The sequence below is a fragment of the Nomascus leucogenys genome, chromosome 9 (genome assembly GCF_006542625.1).
Source record: "Nomascus leucogenys isolate Asia chromosome 9, Asia_NLE_v1, whole genome shotgun sequence".
NCBI lineage: Eukaryota > Metazoa > Chordata > Mammalia > Primates > Hylobatidae > Nomascus > Nomascus leucogenys.
In genome coordinates this window covers 67455171-67482305 of record NC_044389.1, presented here as the reverse complement: position 1 = coordinate 67482305, position 27135 = coordinate 67455171, and the positions used below count along the sequence as shown (strand labels likewise).

At 37.8% G+C, this 27135-nt stretch overlaps 1 protein-coding gene and 1 pseudogene across 3 annotated transcripts in view; both read right to left on the bottom strand.

Annotated features, from left to right (window-relative positions):
- CDS1 (CDP-diacylglycerol synthase 1) overlaps positions 1-27135 on the bottom strand; it is a 67234-nt gene that overhangs the window by 14049 nt on the left and 26050 nt on the right. For both annotated transcript variants that reach the window (XM_030819086.1, XM_030819087.1), the window contains exons 4-8: positions 19241-19338; positions 17394-17533; positions 5734-5792; positions 3671-3753; positions 2208-2295 (exon numbers count right to left, since the gene is read on the bottom strand). In XM_030819086.1, coding sequence (XP_030674946.1) covers positions 2208-2295; positions 3671-3753; positions 5734-5792; positions 17394-17533; positions 19241-19338 — 468 coding nt within the window. The remainder of the gene's footprint in view (positions 1-2207; positions 2296-3670; positions 3754-5733; positions 5793-17393; positions 17534-19240; positions 19339-27135) is intronic.
- Positions 24073-24937, bottom strand: LOC100600044 (annotated as a pseudogene). Its single transcript, XR_121780.4, has one exon. The product of XR_121780.4 is annotated as a succinate dehydrogenase [ubiquinone] iron-sulfur subunit, mitochondrial pseudogene (transcript).

Below are 27135 nucleotides of genomic sequence, written 5' to 3'. Positions count from 1 at the left end.
GTCTGTGTCTCCACCCAAATGTCATGTCGACTTGTAATCCTCAGTGTCAGTGGTGGGGCCCGGTGGGAGGTGACTGGGTCAGGGAGGCAGTTTCTAATGGTTAAGCACCATCCCCCTATGCTGTCCCATGAGTTCTCATGACATCTGGTTGTTGAAGTGTGTGGCACCTCCCCACTCTCCCTCTTCCTCCTGCTCTGACCATGTAAGATGTGCCTGCTTCCTCTTCCGCCAAGATCATAAGTTTCCTGAGGCCTCCCAGCCATGCTTCCTGTACAGCTTGCAAAACCATGAGCCAATTAAAACTCTGGCATCTCTTTATAGCAGTGTGAGAATGAACTAATACAGCTTCCCAAGCCGAAAACTTCTCAGTCTGGGTAGAACTCTTGAATACGTAAATCATGTGCTCTGGAGCAGCTTTAGAAACGTTTTAAAAATATACAGCTTGCTTACCACTATCCTTATACAGCTCAGCCCAACGCTCTCTGTGTGCTGATGCTTTCAGTAGGTGCTCTCTGTGAGTTCCTCCCCAAGAGGGGAAGAGTTTACAGAGGTTTTTGGAAGAACAGGCAGTCCACAAATTCCTCTGGTAATACTAAACTACCCTCATACCACTCTGAACAAACAGAAGGCTTTATATCTGAACAATTGTCTCAGTCCTTCCAAAACTGCATTCATATAACAATATCAAAACAGCCAGGTAATAACATGTCTGTGAGAACATTATTAAAAACTTTGCCCAATAATGTGAAATGTGTGATTCTTATCTGAAACTCCAACATGAAAAACTCTTTTAGGCCGGGTGTGGTGGCTCACGCCTCTAATCCCAGCACTTCGGGAGGCCGAGGTAGGCAGATCACTCAAGGTCAGGAGTTCTAGACCAGCCTGGCCAACATGGTGAAACCCTGTCTCTACTAAAAATACTAAAATTAGCCAGGTATGGTGGCAGCCGCCTGTAATCCCAGATACTTGGGAGGCTGAGACAGGAGAATCACTTGAACCCAGGAGGCGGAGGTTGCAGTGAACTCAGATTGCACCACTGCACTATGGACTGGGTGACAGGGCGAGACTTTGTCTCCAAAAACAAATAAAAACTAAATAAAAATAAAGAAGAGCTCTTTTAGAAGAAATCACTTCTAGAAAATGATTTGATTTCCATGAAGAATTAGTTTATTTCTTCTCCCAAATGAGAACTATATAATTTAGTTCATTTCTTTCTTTACCTCCATTGCCCATAAATAGAACCAATTCTATAGCAAAACAACATGGTCTACTCATGTGTATTTTCCTTTCCCTTTCATTATCACTTGTATTTTATTAGTATTTTATTGTAGGGCCCCAAAATCTTCTTTCGATATGAGTTTGGATATAAAAAGTCACACAAATGGATATGAGGATGTGAAGGTAGTATTATATAATCTCTTCTTTGAGAAAGTTTGGTAAAGGAGGGGACAGGTAAGGCGACAGTTGAAGGGAGAGGAGAGTCAAGGAAAAGGCTTGTGTATAGGCTTGCTGGAAAGGAGGATAAAGAAGAACTGCACCAATGGCCAAGAGAAAAAAACCACTGAGCCCAGGGGCGGTGGCTCACACCTTTAATCCCAGTACTTTGGGAGGCTGAAATGGGCAGACTGCTTGAGCCCAGGAGTTTGGGACAAGCCTGAACAACATGGCAAGACTCTGTCTCTACCAAAAATACAAAAATTAGCTGGGTGTGGTGGCATGCACCTGAAGCCCCAGCTACTCGGGAGGCTGAGGTGGGAAGATTGCTAGAGCCTGGGAGGTGGAAGCTGCAGTGAGCCATGATAGCACCACTGTACTCCAGCCTGGGTGGCAAAGCAAGACCCCATCTCCAAAAAAAAAAAAAAAAAAGAAAGAAAAGAAACCACATAAAGATAAAATGAAGATGAAAAGGGAGGGAGGGAAGGCGGGAAGGCGGGAAGGCGGGAAGGTGGGCGGGCGGGCGGGCAGGCAGGCAGGCAGGCAGGCCGACTGATGGAGTCATGCCCTTCCTGAGAAGCTAACAGAAGAGCTGATGAAGAACCCAGATGGAAGTACTGAGAAATATGGTTTGCTGCTTCTGAACCATGCAGCTAAGGAAAATCAAAGCACCTCAAAAATAAAAAATGCACAACAGCACACGTTGTTGGAAATGCTCTCCAGTGGCTAATCATTAAGGTTACATAGTGGCTTGCTTATACAATTTTTCCTACCTTAATTAATGGAGTTCTCCCAAAAAAAAATCCAAAAAGGTAAGCAGTTATGTCATTGCAGATAACACTTGATATTGGAACAAGGAACCTGTTTAAAAAAAAAAAAAAAAAGTCAGCAGAAAAAAGTTCACGTGAGTAAGTTGGCAGATATTCGGAAAGATTATGATTCATAATGAACCATCAGAATAACCCTTTGGATTGCACTGCAGCCTACCCAGAACATAACACTTGCCAAAACAGTAGAAATGATAAATATCAACCAAATTTTCCCACTTACCAATTTAAACAGAGCAAAATCTAAAAATAAACTAACACACTAGGAAAATACTGCTAAGGAAAATATTAAATTATTGATTTCTACAGTTATGGATGTTTTCATTTTAGTTTTATGAGGAACATGTTACAATAAAAAAAAAGGCAGACTGAAAGCTAATCTTAAGAAAACCAGCCTTTTAATATGAAAATGAGTCATTTCTTTAGACAGAACATAATCTGATAAATTTATATCGAGCTCTTAATATATATTCTCAATTATTAATTTTAATTCTATCTTAGCTTATGATTTCAGTAAACCCTACTGAATGCACAGAACCTACTTACTTCAGTAACTGCCCCATCAATGAAAAGTCTGTACAATACATGAAAGACAATCTTAAAATGATTCCAATCACTTTACACACACACATACACACAGAGACACACACACACAAAGACACACCCACACCCTTGGTAAAAAGACATAAAGCTGTCAAGGGAATACAATTTATCTTGACAAAACCCATCAACTGTAAAAGATTTTAATTAATAACGAGTTTAAAATGAGTGTGGGAAAAATACGGTCAGATTTTTTAATCTTAAGCTTTTTCTCCATTCCAACTAATTTTTAAGTAATAAGTTTTATATTTTTACCTAACAAAAATGCTTTCTGAATATGCAAGCCACTGCCATAGAGCAATTAACTTCCACAATCTGGAAACCCACTCCTACACAGAAGCAAAGTAGAAAACCTACCCAACTTCCACCTAGAAAAACATGCATTTCAAAAAAAAAAAAAAAAAAGGAAGAAAAACATGCATTTCTTCACAGTAGTTACTAATAGGCAAAGTTTTATATTTTTTTGCATTCTGTGTAAATAATATCTTAATATATATTATATTTAAAGTCTATCTTCTGTGAAAAGTCACATTAGGATTTATTAACACCTGAAAATGTAATTAACTGTTTGGGTCTTTTATGGGAACTTCCTATATTTGGAACTTGAATAAGAATGGCTTCCAGTTGTTAATGAAGCATTTTTGTCTTTAGTTGTCAAATAGTAAGCAAAACTCAGTAAGACAGTTTAATGGAATATAAGAACAACAAACAGTACATTTTAGTAGAAATCTGTAAGACACTGTCCAGTGTTAAAGAGCTATAAAAGTGCTATGACATACTTATAAAGCAGCATAATTCTGTTGCCTTACCATATCATGCCTTCAAACAGATTTTGGATGACAAGGTGTGACTGAGTGACAGTTATCAGTAAAGTGACATGAGTCCATGCGAACTGTTAATAGCCCAACAATACAAAAATTAGTGAACACAACTGATCAGTGCAGCTGAAGAAGCAACAGCGATTTGAAACCCAAATTTCTACCATGACTTTTGGTCAAAATGCACAAGTTAGAGTCATATAAAATAAAAACACTGTTAGTAAATTATGTTCATTCTGTTGCCTACTGGAACCTTAAAATAATGAAAACATTTAACAATGTAACCTTAATTTATATACAAATAGAATTCTAATAATAGATATACTACTAACTTTTAAAACATATAAAAAATAAACCATTATCTTGAATCATTAGATTTAAGTGATAAAGAGAGATTTCTGTTGTTGGTTTAGCATTTAAAGGGGAACATTTTACTCTGGCTGCATTCTGCAGTTATTAAAAAAATGCTAAAAAATTCCTTTTCTTTCAGAGTTTATTATGGTAACTTTTTCCCATAAAGAGTTATTTCCAACTTCAAATGATTCAAACCAGCAGGGTTCAATTGCCTTTAAACTCTATCTTTCATACTTGAAGGGTGATCATGACAGGTCTGTTCAATGACAGTATTCAATTTCAAATTTTTAAAGACCTTTGTGTTTTGCCAATTCTATCTAGCCTGAGAGATGGCCACTTTTAACATAATCAGTATGGTTTCCATGTACGAGTCTTATAATTTTGATTGAAATTCATAAAATTACTTTTAAAAATTCTTAAGATTTTGATTTATTCTCCCTAGACCCCCACCCTTGATACAGGGTCTCTCACTCTGTCACCCAGGCTGGAGTGCAGTGGTGTGATCACAGCTCACTGCAGCCTTGACTTCCCGGGTTCAAGTGATCCTCCTGCCTCAGCCTCCCCAGTAGCTGGGACTACAGGTGTGCACCACCATGCCCAGCTAATTTTCATATTTTTTGTAGAAATGGGGTATTGCCATGTTGCCCAGACTGGTCTCAAACTCCTGGGCTCAAGGTATCCGCCTGCCTTGGCCTCCCAAAGTGTTGCGATTACAGGCATGAGCCATCAGCACTTGGCCTTTTGATTTATTCTTAACAAACCTGTTTCCCACTTAAGCAACCATATTATATTGGTTGCTTTATTTTATTCTATTTTTATCTGCTTAAAAAAGATCCAATTCTCTTTTACCCTGATTGCTTAAAAATGCATAATTAAATTTTTTCCAATAGATGCCATTTACATTTTCACTGGATATTCTATTATTTTTACTTGTCTTGTTTCTATAAAAAGTTCTAAGAATTTTACTCCTTATGCTCAGATTCCCTGAAATTAGAAATATAAGAAACACAACAATTTCCCAGCAATTATGTTCAGCAGAATGTCTTAATGGAGAAAAGCTAAGCATAAAGAACAGAAAATATATTCCAAGTCCAAAATAAGCCTCACTATCACATGAATTTACAGATCTGAATACTACATTGCATTGCACAGTCGTACTAGCTACAGTTTAAGAAAATAAAAAAAGTTCATATGTAAAGTGATACATTTCTTAAGACAGGCTTTGGTATATTGAACAAAATATCTTATGCCAAAAAGAATTACACAATTCTATGACTAACCATAACCACCAAGATAATACATGCCCTGCTGCTTTATGCTCATGCCAAGTGCAAGTAAACATAGTTACTTTCATAGAACAATATGGTAGATGTTTCTCAGACATAGTAACTGTCCAGGAGACTAAGAAAATTCTTCGAATTTCTACAAATTTAAGGAACCCAAAAACTTTAATTTTACACCGTTTGAAAATATTCAAAAAAAAAGTTTTTAGTCAACTTTGAAAACAATTAAAATTTTAAAATCCTCACAAACTTCTCAACTTTAATAGCTTATATCTAATGGTCATCTGAAATCCAAATATCCCTCACATTCATGCAAAACAACAGCTAGCAGATTCGACTGTATCTTCTCACTACAGAAAAAAAAAGTTAAGGGTTTTTATCACAGATAATGACTAAGGAATAATAGTTAATACACACCATATAAAACTGCAGACGATAATGTTTCTTCACCAAACTCAGTACAAACACGCAGAAACCTGTTCAAGAACAAAAAACATGTGCTCGTTGTACAATTTGGTACAAAGGGTTCAGATTCCCTGAGCCCAAATAAACCAATTTCCTGTATCACGGCTAGGCATATTTTAGCTACTTACTCAGATGCCATCTCTCCTACTATCTTGTATTAAGCATTTAAAGTAAGTTTCTTGAGGGAAACAATCTTGTACTCTCCAAAGTGCCTAATACATTCCATGACACAAATTCAATAAATATCCCCTGCATTAGTTCAATTAATTAGTCCCTTGCTAATATGTGGGCATGGAAAACAGATCTTAAGTTTAAATTAAATAGTATTTATTTGCTATAACAATGCATCGAGTGTATGTACAGAATGTTTTCAATATCTACATAATAGAAAAATTAATAATAACTATTATAGCAGCTAAAGTCTATTGAATGCTTACTCTTTCTAGGCTCTTATCTAAGCATTTTATCATTAATGATAATTAATCCTTTATTACCAACTCATTTAATCCTTTCAAAATTCCTATAATGTAGGTACTCATTATTGCTCCATTTTACAGATGATGAAAAATGCACAAAGGGCTTTATTAATTTACTGAGGATCACAGGGCTAAAAAATAAACACTCAAATCCTATTGACCCTTAAGAGTCACGTGGTTCCATGAACTAAGATCAGCAAAATTCAGGTTAAGAGCAATTTGCAATTTCTCAAAAGCATACAATAATTATAGTAAAATGTAATATTCTTAATAATGTAAAGATTTACGAACAGTATTTGTATTTATGTTTACATTTTACAAATTTATTACAATGAAAATTTATTAAATTCTAACCAATTAAGTGAAATCTAATAATCACATACTAAAACAATGGGAGGCAATATGAATCACTTCTTGCCAAAAATACCAGTAAACGTCTAAAGATAGGTTTATTTTACAGAGGTAGATATTGAAAATATATAAACCAAATTTAATTTCAGATAAACGGCTATGTATGCACTCTATTCTGCAACACCTTTTTTTTTTTCTTTCTTGAGTCAAGTATCTCTCTGTGGCCCAGCCTGGAGTGCAGTGGCACAATCACAGCTCACTGCAGCCTTGAACTCCTGGCCTCAAGCGATCCTCCCACCTTGGTCTTCCAAAGTATCAAGATTACAGGTGTGAGCCACTGTACCCAGCCTCTGCAGTATCTTTAAAGAGTGAGTTCTCCAAGAGAGAAACTGAATTTTCAGTTGATCAATTCTATATAAAATAAATACTAGACTTTGTACATCCAAGTTATACTTACCAAGGCAATTCTACCAGTACAGAAAACAAGGGTATTACTACTCTCACCAAGCAAAGAATCAAACAGCAGCTGCCTTTCGCTACTTTTGATGATCAATTTGAAATGTCAAAGCATAAAGGACCATGACAAAATGAAGAGAATGAATACTGACCCCAATCCTATCTCACCTCCTATTTGTCATCTATGAGGTAATCCAAATAACTGGCCTGCACAAGCAAAAGGGAAACATTTTCTGAGTGGAGGCACAAATGAAAGCCATTATGTCACTTTACTGAGAGAAAGAAGGAAAGAGAGAAAGAATGAGAGAGAGAGAGATACTAAAACATGAAATTAATGGCATCAAAATTGCCAATTGTATAAAAGATTCCTTTAAAAATTCCTGCTTTTGAGTTTTTCTTCTACAGCAGGTAGATTTATCTTGAAGCTCAAGTAATAACATAATTTCTATGCTGTTTTTGTGCCACTGATCCATGGTTAAAGGTGAACGGGGACTGGACTCGGTTCAAAGGCCAATGGGTAGGGGCAAAGCAGAGACACAAGACAGAAACCATGTTTTCTGTCCAAACAGACCCCTTGACTCTCCCAGCACAGCCTTGGGAACTTCTCAATATCATTAACTATGAATTATCTACTCACAAATACTACTCCAAAATACATGATTTTCTCTTTCTTGAAATGATAACACCATTCACTCTTACTTACATTTCTTCAAACACAATTACCAGTAGAATCATTTAACATTTTCCTAATGGACATTTTATCCAGGACAACCTTGGCAACTCACGTTTATCTAATCCAATTTCACCTATGGGATATAATTGTCTGACTCCTAGACACAGTAAGATAATACAGTTCTCTGACTTGGAGGAAGGGGGAGGTATAAAGTGTTTTCCTAGCATAGCTGAGGCTAAATATAGTCACCTCTCAGTATCCCTGGGTGATTGGTTGCAGGATCCCCAAAGGACAAAAATCCATGGATGCTCAAGTCCCTTATATAAAATGGTATAGTATTTGCATATAACCTACTTACATCCTCCTGTGTATCTTAAATCATTTCTAGATTACTAATTCCTAATACAATGTAAATTCTATATAAACAGTTGTTAGACTGTATTTTTCAGGGGATAATGACAAGAAACAAGCCTATACATGTTCAATAAAGACACAATCATCCATTGTGTTTTTTTTTTCCCAGAACATTTTCAATCCACAGTTGGTTGACTCCAGGGATGCAAAACCCATGGATATAGGAGGGCCAACTGTGTATTATTTTTTAAAGAAAAACATTGTAAAAAAGAAACATATGAACTTAATCTTTCTCATTCACAACTATAAGGACATATTAACATTTTATGTTTAAATACTTAAAAGTACATTTATATTTTAATAAATCTGTGGAAAGGATCACTTTTTGTACAATTGGATCCATAGTTTTTTTTTCCCTGATTAACAAAGAATGTTTTTACGACTATTTCTAAATTAAAATCACAGAATGTGTTGTAGTACTATAAATAAAAGTACTGAAAAGGCCTCCTAATATATAGTTCTTTATATGAAAGTTATACTTATCATCATTTATCTACATAGTATTGTGCCTGGTGTTCTCAGTACAAAGATACGTACATCTTGTTGCCCAGCATCAAAGAGTTCTCCAGTGATTAGGCAGAACCAGTTACCCAACAAACTAAAGAGAGGTATATTCAAAAAGAACAAGAGAATCCAGGTGCAGTGTCCTATGCCTGTAATCCCAATACCTTGGGAGGCAAAGGAAGGAGGACTGCCTGAGGCCATGAGTTCAAGACCAGCCTGCGCAACACAGCAGGATCCTGTCTCTATGAAATAAAAGTAAAAATTAGCTGGGCAGGATGGCACACACCTGCAGTCCCAGCTACTTGAAAGGCTGAGGCTGGAGAATCACTTGAGCCCAGGAGTTTGAGGCTGCAGTGAGCCATGATCAACTACTATTCTCCAGCCTGGACCACAAAGCAAGTCACCATCTCTTTAAAAATTTCTTTAAAAAGGAAGAAGAAGAGGATGAAGATTTTTAAGGGGATCAGGAAAAGTAAAGGAAAAAACACAAGATACTGAAAAGCCCAATAGATGAGACAGAGGGAATTTCAGAAAAACAGATAAAAAATATTTATCAAGCACCTTTGATAGGCCAGAAACAAGATACAAAAATGAATAAGATAGGCACTGCCATTCAGGAGCTCTTGCTTTTGTTGAAGACACCGAAAACAAAGAAAAAATAAAGTTGTTTTTTAAATTTACCATTGATTAGTCAAAATTTAGTAAATACATACAGCCCTTAATTCAAAAAACAGACAGTAGGATGGGCCCAAGATTGAATACTAGAGCTTCTGACTCATCCCCCATTCTTCCGCTTGGTTATATTCTTCATTATACTTGCCTAAACCATCAAAACTTTCTAGCATCAAATTAAATAAATTCAAAAGCACACTGCATTGTGTGCCTTTATTCAGACACCAGGCTACAACCGAGTTGTTCTGAAAAAGTTTTAAATGAATATGCATTGTAGAGATTACCATACAAACCAATCATCATATTAGTTAACATTTTTAAAAGTTTTCTATTAATCTGAATGTTCAGCCTAAGGTTTAGAACCAATACTAGCATGTGTATACAGTTTAGTGGTCTTTAATTCAGAAATTTTAAGTAGTTTTGGAGATACAGTCCTTTGTGAATTATTTGTGATACTTTTCTAAAGATTTCATTAATATCCTCTGATATAAAAGATACTCAGGATGTTTGGGGAAAACATCTTAATTATGCATTAATTTTGGCTATAACTTAGTTTTATATGTCCATCAATTTTCTTGAACTGAAAGCATTACATTCAAGTCATATTATCTCCATAAGAATTTTAAAGAAATCAAAATAGCTATGCATGCACAAATACAAGCAAAAAATTATTAAACATAATATGCACATCACTATAGTTGGATAAAGAAATGTAAGGTGATAATATTAAGGGTCAAACACCTTAAGTCTGTTTACATGTCACTGCTAACCATATAATTGCATGACTGCTCTGGTTTCTAAAGAACCCCAATTCCAAATCACCAAGTTGATGAGTTCTTTTTAATATATATCTAGACTCTAGAGAAAATGTTCGTCTTATTATTTTCAGTCTCCCTGATTTTCTCTGCTATCAGTCAAACTCATTTTGCAACAAAATTATCTAAATGTCAATATGACTTCTAGGTCCTAGTCAGTGAGACATCTGTATAATATTAAACAAGTCATTTAATTTCATGGACCTCGATGAGGGGGTCAGAATTGGAGACACCTACATTTTATTTAAATAAAATTCAATGTCAATGAAGTAGTTCGAACTGTCTCTGCTTTTTAAATCTGGTAAAACAAACATTTTCTGAAGTCATTTGACCACTATAACAGAACTAAAATTTTCACAGGGCCCTTGGAATATTGTTTAACAAAAAGACTTCCAAAGATTTCCACAGCATAATTTGAAAGAAAGGTACAAATATCTCAATGTTAGCACATTCTCTGTTTCCATAATCCTGTTTCAAAGTCTAACTCCATTTACTGGACTAAGCTCACAAATGTTGCTAAGCACTTCAAGAGTAGCCACTAAGGCCTCAAGACTCAGCAAACAAAACACTGATACTAAGAAAATATCATTAAGAAGCACTGTGTGTGGATGTGCATGTTCTCAGCCTTTTAATCGTTTATCCAACAAATACATAGTCGGACCCTCAATGCCAGACCCGCACTGCGCTCTGGGAATTAAACAAACAAGAGAGGTACACCATGGGTGCTTTTGGTCTAACCGAGCCATTTTTAGGCCACCCTTAAAATGATAATAGACATACAGTATTCTATGCCTGTTTTATACTGGAAGTTACATCATTTAACTGAGTAGCTCCTAGCTTACTATGAGGTTGCATTTTTAAAGTATATCTGTAGAGGTGGGCGTGGTAATACACACCTGTAATCCCAGCTACCAAGGAGTCTGAGGCAGAAGGGTAAGTTGAGTCCAGGAATTCAAGACCAGCCTGGGAAAACAGTGAGATCCTATCTCAACATAACAAACAAAAAGTACATTTGTGTGACTATAATGATGTCAATATCCTGGTGTGATGTACTACAGTTTTGCAAAATACTATCATTGGTGATAACTGAGCAAAGTGTAAAAGGATCTATTATTTCTACAATTGCATGTGAATATGCAATTACCTCAACAAAGAAGTGCATTTTAAGCCAATAACTTGTGATATATAAACAACTTTTCATAGACTGTCATAAAATAGCAGTTGGGTTCTATGATCAGCCTGTGGTATTTTTATTTTCTAACTTATTACTCATTTAGTATTAACTACAAACCGGAAGAGTTTAGGTCCTTATTACATTTAGTGTGGATTACAGCAGCAGCAGCTTCCTATCTAGTCTGCCTGATAATGTCTCCCAGCCTACTTCATTTAATTACAAATCTGGTTATATCATTTCTTAGCTTAAAATCCTCCAATGTTTTCCCAGATATAAAGTCCAAACCTTTCCCATGACATACAAATTTTCTCAAGATGTGGCTCCTGCCTACCTTCCCTATCTTCAATGCCTCCCAAAACATGCAATCCTTTCTCATTCTCATGCCTGCACAGCTGTTCCTCTGCCCGGAATGGACTTTTTTACTATCCGATACCTGGCAACTGCCTGCTTGCTCTTTCCTTTTCATGAAATCTGTCATCTCTTCTCAAAGGCCTTCCATGGCCTTCCTTCCTCTTCTTCATGCTCCTGCCAGGACTTGTTCACATTTCAGCAATGAACTAGAAGACTCACATCTCACCAACTTCTAGACCCTGGGAGGCACACAATCGCTTCATTTCCCTTTATATCCTCAACATCATTCACAGTACCTAGCATTTGGAAAACACTGAAATGTTTGCTCTAAGAATGACTTTGATGACTTTCAGTAAGTTTCTGTGATTCTAAGAGTGTAAAATAAGAAATGGTAAAATATGTCTATGGCAGAAATAAGTATACTGTTAGAAAAATGAAGAAACACCAGGCCAGACATGGTGGCTCATGCCCATAATCCCAGCACTTTCGGAGATCAAGGTAGGAGGATCACGATCCCAGGAGTTAGACACCAGCCTGAGCAACATAGTGAAACTCCATCTCTACTAAAAATACAAAAATTAGCCAGGTGCAGTAGCGCATGCCTGTAGTCCCAGCTACTTGGGAGGCTCAGGCATGAGAATCACCTGAACCCAGGAGGCAGAGGTTGCCATGAGCCGAAATCGTGCCACTGCACTCCAGCCTGGGCAACAGAGTGAGACTGTTTCAAAAAAAAAAGATGCAACATTGATTGTGTTTTATAGTAGAGTCCAAAAGTCATACACGGAACAAACAATTACTAAGAAGGGGCTGGTTAGGAGGCTATCAAAGACAAAATATATAAAAAGAAACAACAAAGAAAATGAACCACACTATCGGTCCACACTCAATTGAGATGTTATTCTCAAGCATAAATTATAGCAAAACCAAAGGGGAAAACAGTAGTCACCTTATATGCTGACATTCTATCTCTCAGCTATTGCTGTATATCAAAATAGATGTAACTGCAGATATGGATACAATGATAGATGTAGATGTGCCAATATAAATCCATCTATAAGCTATTAATATATGAAGTGGAATAATGGTACAGAAGAGATACTCTTACTTGTATAAGAAAAAGGGAGGGGGGATATAAACATAAAAGCTTGAATACTCAGACAATTTCTGGAATAACAGTAGTAAGCCTCCAGATATCGTAAGTAAGGCTCTGAGGTGGAGGAAGATTTCATGGAATACTCCTTTCTAGTCTAAATTTTTATCATGGGCATATATTTTCATTAAAAAAAAAAACAAAACTAGTTTTTTTTTTTTTTTTTTGAGACGGAGTCTTGCTCTGTCACCCAGGCTGGAGTGCAGTGGCACAATCTCCACTTACTGCAAGCTCCACCTCCCGGGTTCACGCCATTCTCCCACCTCAGCCTCCCAAGTAGCTGGGACTACAGGTGCCCACCACCACGCCTGGCTAATTTTTTTTTTTTTTTGTATTTTTAGTAGAGACGGGGTTTCATGGTGTTAGCCAGGATGGTCTCAATCTCCTGACCTTGTGATCCGCCTACCTCGGCCTCCCAAAGTGCTGGGATTACAGGTGTGAGCCACAGTGCCCAGCAAAAAAAAAACTAGTTTAGGCCTCTTGAAACACCTGGCTCCTTGCATGCTCCCCATTCAGAACCCAGGCTGCCTGTCCCATCCAAGCCACATGGAGGGGCCACAGGTCAGTGCCCAAGTCAGCAAGCGGCACGAACTGCAGTCATGAAAAGGAGCCATCTTTGATGTCCAGCCCACTCAAGACATGAGCACCGGCCTCTGTCTCACGGCAACCACGTGAGAGGCCTGGGGTTAGAACTGCTCAGTTAAGCCCGCCAATCCGCAGGACTGTGAGCAAAAATAACAAATTGTTCTAAGCCAAGGGAAAAATAAAACTAGTTAAGGCTTTTTGTTTTTAATTGATAGTTTGTATTCCATCCTGGTATCCCTGCAAAATAACATTAAAATAAATTAAGGGGAAGCCCCACAAGAACAGAGAAAACTGAAGAAATGTGAAGGAGAAAAGAAGAAACATGTCTACAAAGTTTGGAAGATAGACAACAGATAGAAAACTGTTAGTAGGCCTGAGAAATTACAGGAGCCTAAACGTATTTTCTAGAGAAACTAAGGAGAAAAGGCCCAGTGGAAGGCAAGACTGAGGCCTAGGCTTCTGACCTGGATTATTAAGGAAAAGTCTAACAGTAAGTGTGAGCCCTAGCCAAAGCAATCAGCTTTGAGAATAGACTAAAGATATCTTTAGAAATGCACAAACATAAGACATCTACCTTCTACACATCATTTCATAAGAAACTACAGCAGGCCATGCTTCAGCAAAGTGAGGGTGTTAACCAAGAGATGGAAGACCTGGGATAAAGAAACCGGCTCAAATCATGAGGACAGCTCCGCAGTGGGCCCATATGCAGCCAGCTCACACAGGAACAGGAATGCAGAGGTCTCTGGCACAGAAGTCTCCAGGAAAAAAGGCAATTGATACACTATCTGACTTGTGTAAACATCTGAAAATACTACCAACAGACATGGGGCAAACCTGAAGGAAAAATTAAGGATTTCTATACTGAAATTAGCAAATATGGGAAAGAGAAGGTGAGGCAGTTTCTCAGTTCGGGAAAAACAAAAAGTTGTAAAAGAAGGAAATGTAATTATAGATACTATTTGGGTCTACAGGAAGTGATATTTTAGGTAGCTACTTAATGCTAACTATTACTATAAAAAAACTGAGTATGAAGAAGTGAAGTAGGTTATAACAGGAAGTCAACAGATAATACCTAAAGTAAACTAAGAAATCGGCCTATTACTTAGAGAAAAGGAAAAACTCTCAAAGCGGTGGGGTGCAGGGTTGCTGTTTACATCAGAATTCTTTTGAAAATCAGTTTGAAAACTAATGTGCAGATATTAATGATAGAAATGATGTATGTTTTAATTAACCACAATTGTTCTTTTTTTATTATTATTATTTTGAGATGGAGTCTCGCTCTGTCGCCCAGGCTGGAATGCAGCGGCATGATTTCAGGTCACTGCAGCCTCTGCCTCCCAGGTTACAGCGATTCTCTTGCCTCAGCCTCCCAAATAGCTGGGATTACAGGCACCTGCCACCATGCCCAGCTAATTTTTTTTTGTATTTTTAGTAGAGATGGGGTTTCGCCATGTTGGCCAGGCTGGTCTCAAACTCCTGACCTCAAGTGATCTGCCTGCCTCAGCCTCCCAAAGTGCTGGGATTACAGGTGTGAGCAACCACACCCAGCCCGCAGTTGTTTTTAAATAATTACAAGAATAATCACATGAAATAAAGTGTTGGGTTCAATAACAGAAGATACCACAGACACTTTGACTGTTACTATTATCATCAAAACTCAAAATGCCAGAAGTCTTGTTACTTTAAATATAAACTGAGAAGGTACTACATTCTTCTCTCCTGTAATACAAAAGAATCCATTCCAGAATCGACCTTACCTTTAACAAAATAAATCAAGCTTATTGGTTTGGTAAACGGGAGAAAATACTCAAAGTTTCTACAAAGAATACCAAGAAAACACACAAATGTGCTTTGATAAACACAGAATCAGAGTCAAGTGTTTTACTCTCCAAAATTTTAGTATGATCTTCTTAGCTGATAACAATCATAATCTCTCCATGATCATAATCCTTCCAATTGGTCAGAATTTAAAATGGACCAACTATCATCATATGGATACCCTTAAAAGAGTAGAAATTTTTCAATACCTATTTCTATGAATGTACTTTCTATAGATACAGCAGTGAAAAGTTTTTTTAAATGAAGGAACAGATTTGGAAAGCTGAACTGAACAATAAACCTGAACGAAAGGCTGGATGCAGTGGCTCGTGCCTGTAATCCCAGCACTTTGGGAAGCCAAGGCAGAAGGATCCCTTGAGCCCAGGAGTTCGAGACCTGCCTGGGCCACATGGGGAGACCCAATCTCTGGGAAAATAAAATGAAATTTAAAATTTTAAAAAGTAACAAAAAACCTGAATGTAAAAGGTGGAAAATTCTTCAAAAATGTATTCCTCCTCATTACATCAAAACAAATTATCTGAAAATTCCCATTATCATTTCAGATTATATTTCACTTTCTGGCTTTTTAGAATTAGAAGGCCTAGGAACTGAAGGAGCTGAGGAGCACCATAAAGAACATCATAACTATTTAATGAAATAGCATACTTCTACAGGACTGGACATGCTTCCCCACATATTCTGTATATTTTTAAAGAGAAATGGAAAAGAATTACCCAGTTTCTAAGACTGTACCAGGAGAAAAATTCATTTATTGGGAAACTCCTAGGAGCTAAAACAATAACTATTAACAGCTAACGTGAAAACTCACAAATAAATTTCATTTCCTTCTTTTAAAGTGAAAATAATAATAAAAAAAATTTAAGTAGTGCCAGGTACTAAGCGCTTTGCAAAGAAACTGAAGCACAGAGAAATTAATTAAATATCTCATTTTTGTTTGTTTGTTTTTTGAGATGGAGTTTCCCTCTTGTTGCCCAGGCTGGAGTGCAGTGGTGCGATCTCGGCTTACCGGTAGCTGGGATTACAAGCATGCGCCACCACGCCCGGCTAATTCTGTATTTTTAGTAGAGATGGGGTTTCTCCATGTTGATCAGGCTGGTCTGGAACTCCCAACCTCAGGTGATCCATGCACCTCAGCCTCCCAAAGTGTTGGGATTACAGGCATGAGCCACCGCGCCCAGCCCAAATATCTCACTGTTAACCAGTAATTGGTAGGTCCAGAATTCACATGAGCAATCTGGCTTTTAAAAAGCACATTTAAAAAAATCAGTTTCTTAGGGGTTATTTTTGTGATCTGTAAAATTTTATGGAAAAGATACCTGTAAATTCTAACTTTATCTTAAGAATCTAATTTTTAATTTAAAAATTACAAAAACATGTGGCACAGCATACTATAAACAGTTGCATGTATTATAAACTACGTCTAAAAAACTAATTACCCTGATTAATTCTACATGAAAAAGCTCTATTTCCTAGGGACAAATAAAGCAATATATATGTGAAAGTTTCTTCATAAATTAAATTTGGTTAATAATTTTATGTACTTAAAATTTTTTTTACTACAGTTTGCAAAGAAAATTTTCAAACACATGGAGCGATTCCTTTCTTTTTTTTTTTTTTTTTTTGAGATAGAGTTTTGCTCGTTGCCCAGGCTGGAGTGCAATGGCGCGATCTCGGCTCCCCGCAACCTCTGCCTCCCAGGTTCAAGCGATTCTCCTGCCTCAGCCTCCCAAGTAGCTGAAATTATAGGCATGTGCCACCATGCCCGCCTAATTCTGTGTTTTTAGTAGAGACGGGGTTTCTTCATGTTGGTCAGGCTTCTCTCAAACTCGCGACCTCAGGTGTTCCGCCTGCCTCAGCCTTCCAAAGTGCTGGGATTACAGGCGTGAGCCACTGCGCCCGGCCTGGAGTGATTCTTCACAAGCACTTTTTAAACCCACTATAAGGGAGTAATTGCTATTTAAACCCACTATAAGGGAGTAATTGCTATTTAAGAACATGATGAAAGAAATAGCTTTATACACAAGAAACAATGAAAAAAAGAGGCTAGAATAAAATTTAACCAAAAAATTACTAATTTAAATAACAGAAATAAAAATAAACATGGAAAATATGTTAGCTACATATCAATACAGAATATTCCTTAACTTACCTGCCAGATAGAGGGCAAATGATATAAATCTATGGTAGCGAATGAGGAACTGAAGTTGTTCTTCTCTTTGAACAAATGTAGCAAAATAATCAGCTACAGTCTCTCCATAGAAAAAGTAGTTTACACACAATAGAAAGTACCTATAATTCAAAAACAATTAGCTTTTCTATATTTGAAGCTTTCCTTCCCCTCAAACTCAACAAAATTATTTTCTACATTCTGATGACACAAAGATCAAAACCAAGTTCAGAAGACCAATTCAAGATATATTTTACCAAAATGCTATTTTCCTGTTTTAAACTTAATTTCAAATTTATTGACCAGCAAAAATTTACCGAATATAGTTCATACCTTTATTTAGCTGAAAATCTAATGCCAGAGATAATTAGGAAACAATGTAGAAAATACTGCACACACACAATCCCTCACCCTTGAGGTGGGAGCAGTGTGCGTGTCTGTGTGTATAAATTTAATACTTTGTGTGTATGTATAATGTGTGTATGTTTGTGTGTGTGTATGATTTTAATACTTTGTATGTATGTATAATGTGTGGGTGTATATATTAAGGTATTAAGTTCATGATGAAAATTAACTCCTAACTACTCAGAGCTCTAATGCTTTTTAATGCAGAAGTCCTAAGACAAATCCCCACCTGTCCTCAGGAATATTAAGAGGGAAAGAAAAAAGAGGCAATTCAACCTGTCTCCCCACTGCCCTGCACACACTGGCATCTCCCCTCTTCTAATGCTCCTAGTGGACTCCAGATGAGCAGGGATTCTTACTCTGTAAGGCAGTCAAGGCCTAACCTGTTCTACCAATCCAACTATTTACCCACTGCCCACTAATCAACACCATCTGCTCAGAAGGGCCAGGAATATCTCATCAGTGGTAGTATAAGTACATCTGTCCCACATCTAGAAACTGATGGGTGCTCTGTCCCAACCAGAAAACTCTTCTTTATCCAAAACTTGTCTTCATTTCAAATACCAGTTTATCTTTTACCTCTTGTTTGACACCTTCTACAATCACTGGAGCCCATCCTTATTTATCTTCTCTTTTTTTTAATACTTAGAATCAATACTGCATGGTTTTGCATTTAATTATTCTCCAATTACTTTATCTATCTAACATTTCCTATATACTTTGCCACTCATGAAGAAACCTGCTAGAAGGAAAAATCAGCTATCACCGAAATCAAGACACTTCTTTTTGACTATTCTAAACCCCATCTGTTTTAATAAGACACTGACTCCCTGGTTGATATTAATCAACTATATTAAAAAGGATGGCCACTTGGGTTAAATATGAACTATAACGTTATCATGTTTCCTAGTCAAGGTTCTGATAGCAATGATTTATATATGAAAAGTTTTAAAAGATATAAAATTTTAAATGTTAATATCATTATGGTGATTTTGTTACTAACTTTACATGCATTTGTATATATACAATATGTTGTATGTTATCGTGTCAACTGAGCGGAAATGAAGGAAAATGAAGGAAAAGATTATATGTAAATATTTTGCTAAAATTAGTATTGTAAAGGATACAAAAATGTTTCCAATACAATGTTTAGTTTTTTATTAAAAAAAGGACAAGAATGGTGTATATATTCACATATTACATATCTCTACAAAGACTAAAATATGAGATCTGAAAAAAGTTGTATTGGAGTAGGAAAGACAAAGGTGATCTTCTTTTCAAAATTCAATTACATTATTTTTATTTATCTTTCTGTAGAATCAATCTATAGGGTAAACTGAGTGGATACTGACTGATCAAGATGCTTCCTTCACAAACTTCAGAAATTAACTTTTCATATCTGAAATAGTTTCAAGCTTACTTACCAACTTAGTGTTCTAAACCATGGTAGATCATAAGAATGATAGACTCTATAACCTATAGTGATAATTTCATGGAAGCATTTCACTTGGATGCCCAGAACCTGAAACCAAGAGAAAACATTAACATACATTTCGCAATGTTTACATTTGTGTTTAATCATTCAATAAAGCAGTTTGTCATATGTATTTAAAAAATCTTAATCTACCAATGTTTAATTATTCTAAATGTCAGTAAAAAATGCAATATTCCATGTCTCTAAAATCAAGTGATGCCTCAAAGGGGTAGGCAAAATAATGTTTTACTCAAAAAGGCTTGGAAGATCCTTCTCGGGGTGGGGAATGGCACTGGAATTTAAAGTTTGAGGGATATAGTCTGGTTGGCCGCAGTTGACTAGGATTTATCCCTCATCACTACTTCATTCTTGAGATTGTCCTTGTCAAGATGGAGAATCTTTTTGTCCAACCTGTCCATTATGTTTCTTGAGATACCCTAAGAAAATCATATATGAAAGTTTGCTTGCATATATTTATTTGTAACCATGCATTGTTACACTTGCAAATAATAAAGATACTGTCAGGACAAATAGTTAGAACACTTTCTACCCAGTCACCCTGGAATGGCCTTTTCATCCTCCCAGCTGTGTCAACTCTCCCATAGCCAGCTACTGGCTGCTCAATCTAAGCTGGGCTACCTTAGCAAAGTATAAGCAACCTTCCACATTTGCAGCCACTTTGGCCAGTCAACTGAGTTTATGCATTTCTGTTTACACAGTATCCTGATTGCACACCTATTACATGGGCTTAGATTTATAAATCCCTTTTTGATGTTCTATTTTGTAGTCCTTCAAACTGCTGCATTCAGCAACCTGGGTGAAGGTAATTTCTCAAGATGTAGCATCACACCCAGTGCTTGACCTGTCGATTCCAAGACTCAAAGAGCAAATGGCAAGTCGAACACTTATTATCATTAATTAAGAGGTAAAAATCTTTGTGAATATGGCAGACTAGCTTTTCAATGTCTAGTGAATACACCCCAAGGGCTTGTTTTTATACTGTCCTTGAGCTAAGAATGGATTTTCATATTTTTTAAAGTTATTTAAAAATCAAATATTATGTGACCGAAACATATGCAGCTCCTTAAAGCCTAAAATATTACTTTTTTTAAATTTTTTTTTATTTTTTTTTTTTGAGACAGAGTCTTGCTCTGTCGCCCAGGCTGGAGTGCAGTGGCGCAATCTCGGCTCACTGCAAGCTCCGCCTCCTGGGTTCATGCCATTCTCCTGCCTCAGCCTCTCCGAGTAGCTGGGACTACAGGCGCCCGCCACCACGCCCGGCTAATTTTTGTGTGTGTGTGTGTATTTTTTTAGTAGAGATGGGGTTTCACCGTGGTCTCGATCTCCTGACCTCGTGATCCACCCGCCTCAGCCACCCAAAGTGCTGGGATTACAAGCGTGAGCCACCGCGCCCGGCCACGAGCCTAAAATATTACTATCTGGTCCTTTAACAGAAAAAGCTTACCAAATTCCGTCAGAGGATATATTTTGGGATTTCTTTTTAAGATTTCCACAAGTTAGTTTTCCAAAACCTACCGTTCAGGGTATTCTTAAGCTATTTTTTCCCATTATACTGATTACATGTCCAATCACATACTTTAAAAAGTAAATGTGTCTTTTCAGCCACATGATAAAGTACGTCAAACTATAAACAGTACTTTTAGGGAAAAGTCATAAATGTGTTATAAAGACAGGAGGAAATCTAAGTGTCCTTCTTCAAATAACATTTGTATATAATATCAAGTCATTTCTAACAAAAATACAGAACAGAGACAATGTTTAGTATTAAGATAAAACAGTAAAGCAAAGTTAGTCAGATCCAAAGGGCTTTTAAAATATCATACTGATGTAATTTCTATGAACATATTTGGTAGGGTACATCCACTGGCACTATAAATTGTATTTCTTTTACTGAGAGGGGAGAACAAAAGTATTTTTAATAACACATTATATTTATATGATCATCAACTATAGCTTGCAGGGACAATTAATATGGAACTTCTAGGAAAACAGAAAACAAAGGTTCCAAATAGTAGTGTTGAAATCCTTAAACTATATGTGTATCTTCCAGGACTGGAGGATTACACAGCAATTAATACTCCATACCATCAACACTGGTAGCAATGTACACTCATAGGACTCTGTTGGCCCAATTAATGTTTCAAGAACCTTAAAAACAACAGTCAGTAGTTAAGTGTCTACTCTTTACTAGTTACTGAGGACTTATAGAAATAACATAGGGCGTCTGTTCATAGAGAGGTACAGTCTCTCAGGGAGGAAACACGACTACAACCCATGTGAAACAGGCAAATGGATGTGTGTAGAGGCAGACACACCTGTGGCAGGGGCAGGGGGTGGGCAACGGCAGAGCCTGAGGAGGGGGATCTGCAGAGTCACCGCCTGTAGAGGGAATGGGGCGTATTAAGGGAACTACTAGGAGGGTGGAGTTGCTGGAAGACAAAGGTGGGGGTAAGAAGGAGAGAGAGATGAGCCTGGTCCTGGAATCCTAGGAAACAGCAGGAAGCACTGCACCGAGGAGTTGAAAGGACACGACTGGACATGAGAGTTCGGGAGAATAAGGTGGAAACAGTGGACTGGGGAGGTGACAAGAGTAAAGGCAGTCAGGCAGGCAAGATGCCACTTCACTAACCAGCTGAAGTGGTAGCGGAGTAGAGAAGACGACAGGAGAGAAGTATAGGGGGTAGAACTGACTAGACTTGGTGGGTGAGGAAATTGAGGGGCTAAGGGAGAAAAGGGAACACAAAATAACACCAGGGAAGGCTTGGGAAAGTAGACAGTATGAAAGGATTATACAAATTGGGTCAATTGTCACATTCGACTAAAATCAGAGATGAGGGGCCAAGCGGAAAAAGCACTCAGGGCACACAGCACCTGCTCCACGAATTATCCAAAGCCCAGCTGCTGAAACAGCTAGCCATACCCTCAGACCAGGTTTACTTAGTGGCTGCTGAAACAACAATGTGCCATGACTCTAAGACGAATTTTACCTGCCACCACCGTCACTCACCAATCAGAGCCTGCCAACTCCCCAAAGTTCACTAGTGCCAATGGGCTTTCTTTCAAAACAATATGTAGCATTTCTCTCTTTAATAAAACTCCCAAACTTCTCTCATTAATAAAACTCCCAACCTTCTCTTTGTTCTTTAGACACATCAAAGACCACCCTGGTCTGGGTATATGCTTGGAAGTACAATTCTGTTTTTTTAAAAAAATATATATACATTCCCAAATAAAATGCTTTGCATAGAGATTTGTCTGTGTATTGTTATTTAACTTTGACAACAGATTTACTCTGGATGGCTGAGGTATGGACTAGAAGTTCAGATCTGGACATTTTGAGTATGAACTATACTGAGTACCTATGGGTTATCCAAATAAGTGTCTATTTTCACTTTGCAAATTTTTTCTAAGAAAATACTCCTGCATATAAAGTTAGAGCATATTTATGTTCTAGTATGTTCAGGATAGTGTTATTCACAATCAAAAAAAAAAAAAAAACAGAACATAACCTGAATATCTAAAAATAACACATGATTTGAATAACTTTAAATGATGCACTAATGAATTCAGATATTCATTCACTTTAAGTGAATAACTGCATGATGAACTACATTCCATCAAGCAGACAATCTAGTAAAGACTACAGAACAACACAAAACTTTTTTTAATAAGTTTGGTTTTTTTAGAGACAGGGTTGTGCCATATTATCCAGGCTGGACTCAGACTGGAATTTCAGGGCTCAAGTGATCCTCCTGCCTCAGTCTCTCGAATAGCTGAGACTACAGGTGTGTGCCACCGCACCTGACCACAAAATTTTTGATGTGATATTTAGCTTAAAAAGCAGGATGCACAATGTTAGTCACATTATTATTATGACTATGGTTTTAAAAACATAAATTAAGCAAAAAGTGATGAAATAAAATATATCAAATAACACCACTAATTGCATTTTGGTAGTTAACAATAGGGTTGGAATGATTATTTTTAATTATCTATTTTCCAAAGTAATTTGAATACACACAACTCTCATAATGGGAAAAAGTAAACACATGATTTAAAAGTAAATTACACAGCATGAATTAAAACTTAATGACAACAGTTTCCAAGAAGGCGGGGTGGGGGGGGAACCTCTTTCAATATCTTCTATGTGTTCACATCTGCCTTTAAATCAAAACATGCTTTAGTAACTCCATCACTTAGAAAGTTTGATTCTAAGCTGTGAATACAATTTAAAAACTACAAATAGAAGGCCTTTTAAGGAACATGGATATGCATTCCATATTAAAATAGTAGCTGTAATTTCCTAGAAGTTTCATTTGTTTGTTTTCTGAGACAAAGTCTCACTCTGTTGCCTAGGCTGGAGTGCAGTGGCGCAATCTCGGCTCGCTGAAACCTCTGCCTCTTGGGTTCAAGTGATTCTCTTGCCTCAGCCACCTGAGTAGCTAGGACTACAGGTGTGCGCCACCACATCCAGCTAATTTTTTGTATTTTGAGTAGAGACAGGGTTTCACCATGTTGGCCAGGCTGGTCTCGAACTTCTGACCTCAAGCAATCTGCCCGCCTCGCCCTCCCAAAGTGCTGAGATTACAGGCGTGAGCCACCGCGCCCGACCTCCTAGAAGTTTTTAATAAAACTTTTTTTTGTTGTTGTTAATAAAGTAGAATAACACTTATTTCTTAAAATTTTTATTATACATGCTGTATTCATGGAAAACCAAGATCTTTAAAGGAACTCAAATTAGATATAAATTATGTTCGGCTCTGAGCTGGTTATAAATCATGTTTAGCATGGAAACAGTTAAACTGAAGCTTTCTTCTCCTTATAGGTTGCCATCATTTTCTTGATCTCCGCAATAGCTTTCTCTGGATTCAGACCCTTAGGACAGGTCCTTGTGCAGTTCATGATGGTGTGGCAGCAGTATAGCGAGAATGGGTCCTGCAGCTTGGCCAGGCACTCCTCTGTGAAGTCGTCTCTGGAGTCAATCATCCAGCGATAGGCCTGCATAAGAACTGCAGGCCCCAGATATTTGTCTCTGTTTCACCAGTAGCTGGGGCAGCTGGTGCTACAGCAGGCACAGAGAATGCACTCGTAGAGCCCGTCCAGTTTCTCACGCTCTTCTATGGACTGCAGATACTGCTGCTTGCCTTCCTGAGATTCATCCTTCTTCTTCAAATAAGGCTCAATGAATTTGTATTGTGCATAGAAGTTGCTCAAATCGGGAACAAGATCCTTTATCACATACATGTGTGGAAGAGGGTAGATTTTTGAGACCTTATTGAGGTTGGTGTCAATCCTTCGGGTGCAAACTAGAGTGTTGCCTCCATTGATGTTCATTGCACAAGAGCCACAGATGCCTTCTCTGCATGATCTTCGGAAGGTCAAAGTAGAGTCAACTTCATTCTTAATCTTGATTAAAGCATCCAATACCATGGGGCCACGTTTATTAAGGTCAACTTCATAAGTCTGCATATGAGGTTTGTCTCCAGCCTTGTCTGGGTCCCATCGATAGATGGCAAATTTCTTGATACGGGCAGCTGCGGCTGCAGCTGTCTGGGCTCCTCAGGAGGCCTGCAGGCAGGCTCCGCCAAGGGTTGCGGCCGGTAACCGGCGCGACCACCGCCGCCATCTTGGCTCCTGACGTCAGCCCCACCCCTTAACCCCGAGGTCACTCTCCGCCGGTGTGTCCCGTCGAACATCGCGGCGCCCAGCCTGCTTCCACTGAGGACCTGCTAGCCGCCAAACTTTTTTTTTTGAATTTGTCATTTTTGAGTGCTGACATTATAAGGCAACTGCAAGCTAGATACAACGTGTCCTTCTCAAAATATAAATGATCTAGTTAAGAATAGGAATAGAAATAAGGTTTTAAAACACATAAAGTAGTATTAATTGAGTACCAACTATATGTGTGAATCATCCATATTCTTATCATAAATATCATATAAACATAATATATATATCTATGCATGTATGTGTATGTAATAAACTTAACCAGTAACAGTTCAAACCTACTTTACTTAGATCTTTAATATTCTTTTTTTTTGAGACAGGATCTCACTCTGTCACCCAGACTGGAGTGCAGTGGTGTGATCTCAGCTCACTGCAACCTCCACCTCCCAGGATCAAGCGATTCTCCTGCCTCAGCCTCCCAAGTAGCTCAGATTACAGGCACATGCCACTACCACTTGGCTAATTTTTACATTTTTAATAGAGATGGGGTTTCACCATTTTGGCCAGGCTGGTCTCAAACTCCTGACCTCAAATGATCCACCTGCCTTGGCCTCCCAAAGTGCTGAGATTACAGGCATGAGCCACCACACCTGGCCAGATCTTTAACATTCTTATTTTCTCCTTTAATTAAACTTGCCAATTGAAGCAAATAACTTGTAATAAGATCATATTTTCCTTTCATAGTAGAAAAAAATAAACAAAAAAACTCAAGTACTGTAGGCACACTTATGGTTCTCTTAAAAAATCAGAATCCAAATGTATGCATGCATGTCTTTAAAACTCTCTTGAATTTTGTCTTAAAGAGCGGTTAGAAAATAGTTTTTATCCACAAATTCTTGCCCTAGTTATTATACTCAACAGTTCAGTTTGGAGAAAAATGTAAATCACAGGGGAACCCACCAAATCTGCCTAAGTCACTGTATCTAGGATACTGGTGGTTTCTGATATCTTAGATCAACATTTTCTTCTTACTCCTTACCTCTCCCAAATAAATTCTTCTTAATTCTTAATTCCAAATAAATTCTCCCAAAATACTTCTCCTTACTGCTTCCCAAATAAAACCCAAACTTCTTCACATAGCAAGGCCCTCCAGAATCTGATCTCTAATTATTTTTCAGCCCTGTGCTCAAGGAAAAAGCACCTTTTCTGCCACCCAGGGAGCACTGTGAGCAAAGGTCCAAGTGGCACACTTCTAGCCACTTGGACCTTTGCTCACAGTGCTGCCTCCACCCTGATACACTGCTCAAAATCATACTCAGAGGTCCCTTCACCCACAAAGACTTGTGGGGCTCCTTGCTCTCACTTGGTCCCTTCTTCCTCAAGCCTGCCCACTTACCACCTGGCACTGAAAAGTGCTCTGCACACACTTGCTTCTTAAATGCCCAAGTCCCAGGGCCAATGGTGATCATTTTAGCCCTTGGCATGTTCAGCGACAGAAGACTGGGAGCTGGGGGGCCTCTTCCTGGAATCAAACCCAGACAATTGCCCACGCCTGCCCACTTGGCTTTCAAGCTCAGCTTCCTCTGCCCTCACATTAAGTCTATCCTATTTATTATCCATTTTTCCTTCGTGAGAAAAAGGACTTTAAGATCTTAGCAAATTAGCAGAAAAAGAAATTAACTTCTTATTCATTTTCATTACTTGATTTCCCCAAGGAAGTGAAAAATTAATGAGATGACAAAAAGAGAAGTGAAAGAGGCTTTGAGGTGCTTATAAAAGCCACTTTAAGTGGCTTCAAGAGCTGATGGAATTTTTTTTCATCATGTCTAATTTCACATCAAAACTTATTCTTTTACAAAAATAAAAGGAAAACCATATCATATAGCTCATAAGCTTATGAGCTATGAATAGAATTGAATATGGAGGGAGATTGGCAAAACGGATAAACACATTTCTAAGTGGGTAAAGAGAAATCAGAGATGAAGGAGATGAGTACATAAGAAGAACCTGGTTTAACTGAGAAGGAATGAGAAAAAGTAATAACAATGATAATACTAATAAAGGAGGCCACAGGGCACCCCGGAGAGCAGGCTCTCACTGTGTGCTGTCAAACCATGCTCAGCACTGCCTAAGTGCTTGATGAATGCATTGGACAAA